Source organism: Tasmannia lanceolata, unplaced genomic scaffold (assembly GCF_043159265.1).
Source record: "Tasmannia lanceolata isolate RefF3 unplaced genomic scaffold, GAP_Taslan_0.1 ptg000290l, whole genome shotgun sequence".
Lineage (NCBI taxonomy): Eukaryota > Viridiplantae > Streptophyta > Magnoliopsida > Canellales > Winteraceae > Tasmannia > Tasmannia lanceolata.
The window spans coordinates 1-9066 of NW_027518965.1; the positions used below are offsets into that span (position 1 = coordinate 1).

The 9066-nt window shown below is 38.3% G+C and overlaps 1 protein-coding gene across 1 annotated transcript; it reads right to left on the reverse strand.

Annotated features, from left to right (window-relative positions):
- Nucleotides 1-4: 4 nt before the first annotated feature.
- LOC143867863 (DEAD-box ATP-dependent RNA helicase 22-like) lies at nt 5-8691 on the reverse strand (the record flags this gene model as incomplete). The annotated part of the gene is made up of 5 exons (XM_077376139.1): nt 8155-8691; nt 3750-4052; nt 3290-3409; nt 2461-2990; nt 5-245 (listed from the first exon to the last, which is right to left on the reverse strand). Coding segments are annotated over exons 1-5 (1563 nt in total), but the record flags the coding sequence as incomplete, so codon positions are not given.
- Nucleotides 8692-9066: the final 375 nt, after the last annotated feature.

Below are 9066 nucleotides of genomic sequence, written 5' to 3' on the forward strand. Positions count from 1 at the left end.
AATCATTCAAATTCTTAGTGCGATCCTCCAAAGAGTTGTCACTATGGTAAGAAATGCAATCAATACCTACTCTCAGCAATATTTCAACCACTGATTGAACAGCATCAACAGTATTTGCAAACACCATGGTCCGACTAACACCATCATCAGAATCGAACACTTCAGACTTAACACCTTGTTTCACAGCATTGATGAGAGCATCGACCTGTGTATCAGTTGTAACTTCTATCCACCTCTGTTCCAGCCTGGAGAAAATATAAGATACTATATTACCATGAAAGTAAACAGCAACTTGAAACATAAAAAAGAATTCAAAGGAATGAGATAAAACTTTAGTTGAAATGATTATAGGCACTAGACATGTTTCCAAGTGATTTAACTTTTAAACATATAGGAAAATATCACATACGAGACAATATAGAAGCTGTTTCTTTTGTCAAGAATATGATCATAATGCAATGGGACCATCGTACCGATAAATTTTAGTCTCCACAAGCCCTAAAATACACATCCAACAAGTGAAAGGTGTTTGGTAATTTTGCAGAGGAAAAGAGGAAAAAAAGAAAGAACAGTTGTGATCCAAGCTCGCGTGAATTAAGAGTTCAGTCTGAACAAAATGGCTATTTTTGGACAAAAAAACAGACTATCAATGTACAATTGTGGTCATAAATTCCATGGTGTGATTGGAGAACAGGCAAAGACGAATCCCAACAGTTCTAAAAAAAATTCCTTTTGCCTTAATGTATAGAAATTAGCATTGAAGAAAACGGTGACTTAACATAAATGAGGATCAACTAAGACCAATAAAGTGTTATGTTGTGACTTGTTTCCCAAAGCAGACGGGACACGGGTTTTAAACCGTATTGCATGTGCAATGTGCGTTAAGGTGGGAGAAAATGGAACGGTTAACAAGAAAACTGTTTTCTCTCTGGTTTTGAAAAAGAAGGGTAAGAACACTTAAGAACGGTAAGATCACTTTCTTGCTGGGGTTTTCATTTCTTGTGAGAAGGGCGGAGAAGAAGAACACTTTCTCTTGTGTGGAGAAAAGGATAGAAAGGTGAGTTGGCTCTTGGTTTTCTCTCATGTTGTTTCCTTTGTAGAAAAAAGGGGTTTTCTTTCTTGTTTAGAGAAAAGGGGTTTGAAAGAGAAGTGTGTCCATGAAAGTGCAAAGGAATAGGGTTATGGTTGATGGGATTTTGTTAATCCCTTTTGTAATCATGATTTCTTTTCTCTAATAGTGGAAAATTTGATCAAGCCAGTGGATATAGGCCACTATGCCGAACCACGTAAATTCGTGTGTTCCTTGTGTATTGTTGATTTCTTGTGATTCTCATGGTTGCTTTCCATTTTGCCTTTGATTGTGTTCTTTTATTGGATTCTTTAGGTTTTTCTGCACATAAAACAATTACTAAAATGTGCGTGGAATATCCTGAAACCAAATCTGGATCTGTCACAATTCGAAGATAGACAAAAATATATTATCAAGTCGACACATGGCCAATCTAGTACTGCTTATCCAACTCCCTTGTGTATATGATCCATTAAATGTTAGTGATTATTCTAGAGGTTAAACTTCCAGCATGTATTGATTTGTTTTTTTGTCCCCGAGAGAAGTGAGGAATGATAAACTGAAGGGCACCCATGCAAAAGTCCAGCCGAAGAGGCGCCCCATTCGATCCATGTCATTCATGACAACCGGAGCAACCTCTTTTTCCAGTTTTCATTTTTACTTTTTTATGTTTAATAAAATACCAAAAATCAGAAAATGGTTGTCTTTGCTTCTCATTTCTCTGTTGATGGCTACCATCGAGCCTCTCCGTGACGAATTTGTATCTCATATGGAATTGTCAAGTAGTTTCCACAAATGTTGTCTTATTTGTAATATTAGAAGGAAAATAGAAAAAGAGGTTCTCATCCAATAAGAAGAAAAAGAGTCTATAACCACAACTCCCATGAAAATACAAGGCAAGGCATTTGACTAAGGAGTTCATAAATACAACTCCCATGAAAAGTGTCTTATCTTGTCTCTTTTTTATTCCCATTTTCTCATTTTTCATCTTCTCTTATGAGATCTCCTGAGTATAGCCAGCATACCCCAGAAAGGTGGTATACATGCTCAGGTCATCCACTTGTAGCTAGACTAAACATTGGCATAGTGTGTGAGCAAAGCCTTCTTATACAACTAGGAGTTAGCAACGATAATGCTTTAAGAGAAAGGGGAAAATATCATTAGAACAGTGTAAAGTCAGTGACTATTCCAAATTTTTTTTTAAAAAAAACAAGTGACTATTCATACAGCCATGCAAAATGACTATAGAAAGATGCAAAGTACATCACACCAAAATAGAAAGACTTTCCCCATGTTCAAAATGACACGAAATAGAATGGACTAAGAGCAAATGGGAACAAAAAAAAGCCACTGAAACAAATACCCAGAAACAAGAGAAAATGGTTTGGAACCTGGGACTATGACGATGGAGGAACTTTCCACTAACCCAACTGGCATCCGGAAACATGCGCTTCAGCACTCCTCCAGCAGTTTTCTTGCCATTCTCAGGAAGGGTGGCAGCAACAAAAATGTACTGCTTGCTTCGCAAATAGACTTTTCTAACCCTCCTCCAGTCTGTCCCTTTGCTGGGCCCAACATTAATCTGCTCCGTCCGAAGATCGTCAAGGCCGGGCCCAACATTAATCTCCTCCGTCCTAAGATCATTAAGGCCGGGCCCAACATTAATCTCCTCCATCCTAAGCTCATCAGGGCCAACACCACCCTCAGCACCCTCCTCTTCAGAGACGCAGCCAATCTCCGTCTCCTCCTCATCTTCTGGTTCAAAATCCACCACAGAATCCACATCAAATTTCATTGAGTTCTCAGGTACAGAGCCTTCCATCTTAGACCGTCGCTTTTCTTCAAAGCGTAACATGTTTATGAGACGAATAACTTGATTCTGAAAACTTCCGCAGAGGAGCATATCTGCTTCGTCAAACACCTGCCATTATATAAATAACAATAGAATGAAAAAAGAACACAGATAAATAGCCAATCATGGTTATCTGGAGTAACAAATTAATTCTTAAAAATAAAGAACAATAATTATCAACAATTGTAGGTGGAAGACTACAATTGCAAATTTTGCCGTAGTCAAAGATGGTTTCCTCGGACATCATCAATAACTGTATTTTTATTCTTTATAAACATTGATTAGATCGTTTGTTTACATAGAAAAAGATATCCACATTCAAAATCTATAACCACGGTCCAAACCCAATAGACGATAGAAGGAATTACCACATATTTTACACCGCCTACAAAGTCCGCACGCCGTTTTTCCGAGTCAAATGCAAAAATAGAATTCAAAAGAGCACCTGGTGTTGAGACAATAACATCAGGCTGAACAACTGGCCATCCCTGCAGCGATAGTTTTGTTTGTGAGTAGGGCAATTTGAAACAGAGGGCTCAGTTGGATGTACATCCAACTTGCAATGTGGATTCAAATCTAGTCTTTTAGATTGCATCAACGAAAAATTTAAAGGCCCAACCCGCAACCTGCAATCTTCGATGTACATCCAAACGAAGCTAAAAATGACATAAATTGATCCTAAAGTCCACAAAATCCATTACCTGACTAAACTCCACATAGATTAATGGTTGCAAGAAACGGAATATGGGTTCCGTCAATAACATTCAGTAGTTAATAAACTACTGGAACAGATGAAAAACAAAATCAACAAAGGAAAAATATATAAACCTGTCGACCACAGACAGCATGAGTTCTCAGAAGGGGTTCGCCAGAAGAAACGTCGCGTAGACAATTCGCCATGCGAACGACTTGCTCGCATAGCATCACATTTGGACAAAGAACAAGGGAAATAAATCTGTTGGGTTGAGGAGATGCTTGATTATCATCATTGGTATCATCAGTACAAGGATGAGAAGACACAGTGCGTAATTTGTGAACAATTGGAACAAGATAACCGTGCGTTTTACCACTACCAGTCTCTGCTGCTATCACCACATCGACTCCTGAAAGTATGGATGGTATACATGCAGCCTGTAAAACAAACACACATGGGTCATTATAATAATCTCACTGGAAAAGTATGAAACAACCAATTACTCCAAAAGCTTAAGCTGTTAGAGTTGGTGTTATTTAATCATTTATACTTCAGCACTCCCCCTCACGTGTGGCCTCTCTTTTTTGGGTTGGCCCTTACATGTGGATTTTTAATATCAAGGAGTTGGAGTTTTGAACCCATGAAATGTCATAAGGCATAGCTTTGACACCATGTGAAACAACCACTTACTCCAAAATCTTAAGCTGTTAGAATTGCTTTTATTTAATCATTTATATTTCAACACTCCCCCTCATGTGTGTTGGCCCATAGTGAGGCAATAGCTATGATACCATGTTTAACAACAAATTACTCCATGTTGTACAATTGATGATAAGAATCCTACGATTCTTAAGATTGTTGTATTAATTACAGATCAAAGAGGGACTGGTCTATGGCTTAGTCGAACCCAAAAATAAGAAAATTGAACTCAACTTGGTTACTTGGACCCAAAACTGGTTACTCAAACCCAAGTTGGTTACTCGGCCCCAAATTGGTGCAACTCAGACTAGGGGTGTTCATTATTCGGTTATAAATAACCGAACCGAATTGGTTTGGCCGGTTTGGTTTTTTTCCTTTTCGGCTTGGTTTCGGAATTTGTTTTTTTGGAAATTCGGTTATTCGGGTTCGGTTATCTCCAAAAAAAATCGGTTAACCGAGTAATAGAAATTATGGATAAAACCATTATTTTTTCAAAAAAAAAGTGCTATATGGGCACTCCGTAGGATGATCAAAACCGTCCATTGATTGATCACAACTTAATTAGGTTGTGCTCAAAAAATCATTTCGATAGGATGATCCTAGCCCTCCGATCCAAACCGAATTATGTTTTTTTTCCTCTTTTTCTCCCACTATTCGGTTATAACCGAATAACCGAATTTTTAATTGGTTCCGTTTTTGGAAATTTTGGTTCTTGATAACCGAAATTATTTCGGTAATTCGGTTATCAAATTTCGGTCTATTCGGTTCGGTTATAACCGAACGAACACCCCTAACTCGGACCCAAAATTTGTGCACTGTTAGAAATTCCAGAATTGAAATGAAATTTGAAAAAACATATTGCACTCCTCGTTTTGACGAAAACCCTTTCTAAAAATCAGATTGTTGATGATGGAGGAAGAAAGGTTGAGTCGTGCCACATGGTCACTCTCCTTAAGAATCGTATCCACCTCCTAGGGTGCAATCGGGATCTGCGAATCGACGCTCCAAGATAAAATAGCCCAAACAAGCTCCAATCCACGTGCACTAGCTGACTGGTCCACTTAGAACCACCTTGAAACTGTGATCAACACGGAACGGAACGGAGGAAGGAGAGAAATCTGATATTTCTATGTGTAAAATCGTATCTTTCTGTAGCAACATAGTATGTGAAAATCTGTACCAAACACTGCTGCCATCTCCCTTTTTTGTATAGAGAAATATGACTGCTGAGGAGAAATAAACTCCCATTAAGAGACTAGAACATTTCTCTCCCAACAGTCACAAAAGTGACTGTTGGAGATACGAAATTGTTTACATTTAATGGGTGTCATTACCAAAAAACGTTTGGAGAAATAAATCTGTTTAAAAATTAATTAGAAAAACCAAAATGTTTTTGGCACCAAAATGCTATTTTTAATTTACCCAAACCCACACCCAGACCAGGAGGGGCCACAGCCCTGCCCGGCTTGAACCGGCGCGCGCGTGTTTATATGAACTCCCGGGTCACCCAACAAATTCCAAAATTCCAATGCCCCCTGAAATGCTCAAGCCTTTCCTCCCACTCCTCTTATAAGGAGGTGAAACTCTTTTAAAAGTTCCAATGTGGGATTAAAGTTTTTGCATTTGAGTTGAGAACCCTCTCCACACACCCTTAGGTCTTGGGTTCAAGTCACACTATTATACAAAAGACGAGATTTTTGAAAATAAGAGGGATGCTTTAATTTTGAATTTTCCCTCCAAATTTTAAAGTGCAAAAGTAGCTTTTGACTTTAAATTTCTAACACCCCAATAGTATAAGCTGTTAGAGTTGGTGCTATTTAATCATTTATGCATCAACACTCCGCCTCACATGTGACCCCTCTTTTTGAGTTGGCCGTATACGTGGATTTTTAATACGAATGAGTTGTAGGGTTTTGAACCCAGGACCAGCCATGAGGCAATAGCTCTGATAACATGTGAAATAACCAATTACTCCAAAAGGCTTAAGCTGTTAGAGTTACTGTTATTTAATCATTTATACTTCAACAAAAGAACATTGATCTTGTTTGTTTTGGATTTTAAGAATCAATTGTGAGTCTAAAACTGATTATTGGACTCAAAATTAACATTGATTGCAGACATAAAATAGTTGAATAAACTCAAAGACAGTGTTTCCAAAATAATCTGTTGAGAAAGATTTTTAGGCCTTGTTCGTTTAAAATTGTGCCAATCGATTGTGAGTGCTATAGACTCAAATTTAAACTTGATTTTGAGTCCAATAATCAGTTTGGCACTTGCAATCGGTTGTCAACGAACAGCATTTGTAAGTTTGTTTTGGATTTGTAATTCTGTTCCAGTACATAAGATCAATTACCAGTTTTGGACTGATGATTTGTTCTCAAAATTCCAAAAAAAAAAAAGGCTTAAAAATCCAGGTTTTAGAAATCTCTCCCTATCCTGAGATTTCTAAAACCTGGAAACATAGGATGATCTACTACTCTCTTGCTGACTGAAAGAAGGGCGAGAAATCATAAAACGGCGGCTTTGTTTCTTTCCACATAAAATGGCCGCAAAATGATTTTACACCCATTTTTTCACTTAAAATAGGTGTACAATTCGTTTTACTCCTAATGTCCATTTTAGGTAGAAAAAGAGCCTTAAAAATCTAGAATGGGGGCAGCCAAAAAATTTTGGGGGTGAATATATCAGCCCCTTGTGAAAGATTCCGACATGCCACGAACAATGAGGCCCCTAAAAACCACAATCCACCTATAGTTGACCCATAAGATCAACGAAAATGTAATCCAACACTCCCCCTCACGTGCGGCCCTCTTTAATATCAAGGAGTTGTTGGAGTTTTGAACCCAGGACATGTCATAAGGCATAGCTCAGATACCATGTGAAACAACCAATTACTCCAAAAACTTAAGCTGTTAGCATTGGTGTTACTTAATCATTTGTACTTCAACGAAAAGCACATTGATCTTTTGTTTTGGATTTTGAGAACCGATTGTGAATCCAAAAATGATTTTTGGACTCAAAATTAAACTTAATTGCAGACATAAAACCGTTGCAATAAACTTAAAAAACAGTGTTCCCAAAATAATCGATTGAGACAGATTTTTTACCGTTAAAAAAAGAAGTCCGGAAATTAATACTTTGATTACCGATTGCCAAGGGTTTAACCATTGGGCTTACAATCTCCCTCTTTTTTATGATGACAGCACACAAGGTGATTTTCCATTTAGCTCCTTCTAAATATATGATAATTCCTTTTTAAAACATAATTTGATTTAAAACCAACCATCCAATCTACACATAAAACAACTTATGTTTGGAATCATAAAATCATCAGTACAACTGTTAAAGTATAAAAGCTAAATAAAGCCTTTCTCCAACAGCTTAAGCTATTGGAGAAGTTGGTAAGACAACATGGTATCAGAGCCAAAGGTCTCGAGTTCAAACCTCCCGGATAGCGAAAATCCACATGCAATGGTCAGCCCAAAGCTTTGGGACCACATGTGCCACGTGTTTGCGAGGTGGGCCACACGTGCGGGGGAGTGTTAAAGTATAAAAGATAAATAACGCCTTTCTCCAACAGCTTAAGCTATTGGAGAAGTTGGTAAGTTAACAACAACTAAATTACATAAGAAATCAACTTGTGTTTGGAATCATCAAAACAAGACTAGAAGATTGCCAAGGGTTGAACCCACGATTACTGCATTTGTTTGTTTTGGATTTGTAAGTTTGTTCCAGTACTTAAGTCCAATAATCAGTTTTGGACCCACAATTGGTTTTCAAAATCCCAATAATAAAAGGCCTAAAAATCCAAGCCTATATAATTATAGAGAGAGGGGGGACCTGAACGAGAGAGGGTTTCTCGAGACCGGCCTTAGAAAGAGAGAGGGAGAGCTGATGTGAGAGACCCAGAGAAACCCATGAGACAGATTCTTCAGCAAAGAAGGTATCTTTTCCCTTTGCCTTTTCTTCATCCTCTTCTAAAGAAGACCCAACAGTGGTTCCAAATGCTCTTGTGTTTATGCGAAATCTCAATGATTTTGGATAGAATAGGAGGTTTTGCCCAAGAGAATGAGAAGAGAACAATGATGCTGATGAATGAAAAGGTTTGAAGGGGGAGATAAATCGAGAGAAGGATGAAGATAAAGATTGGGAAGAAACAAAGGAGAGCCTGGAATAAAGGAGCATCGAGGTGGGACGATGCAACAACATATCGTGACCTTGGAGCAAAACCTCTGAAACTAAAAATGAAGTGAATTATGGGGGTTTAAGGGTGAGTACTCAGGTTTGGTGGATAGCGGAGATCACCTCAAACTTTGGGTCACCCTAATTTGGTAGGGTGCAACTTGGGTCGGGTTGGGTCTGACCCTACGAGGTTCAACTCGACCTGACCCGAACAACCCTTTTTTCCAACCCGACCCCCCTTTTCCAACCTGATCCGACCCCAGTTTTTAAGCTTGCAAGAAAAAAAAATCATAAAAAATGCCAGGTTTCACTCGGGTCAGGTTGTCCAAACCCTCAATCCGAGCCCGACCCAAACTTAACCCAAGTTGGAAAAACTCAACCCGAATAGAATTTTCGGTTTCGGTATGCGTTTCGGCCCTCACCGAAATCGGGTATACTATTAAAAAACAATATTTTATTCAATAACGAATCTCAGCCTAAACGAATTTCGGTTGGAATTTAGGGAAAAATGCTATATCAATAAAAATTTTGATCAATTTCTTAAAATTTTGGCCAACGAGGATGAGTACT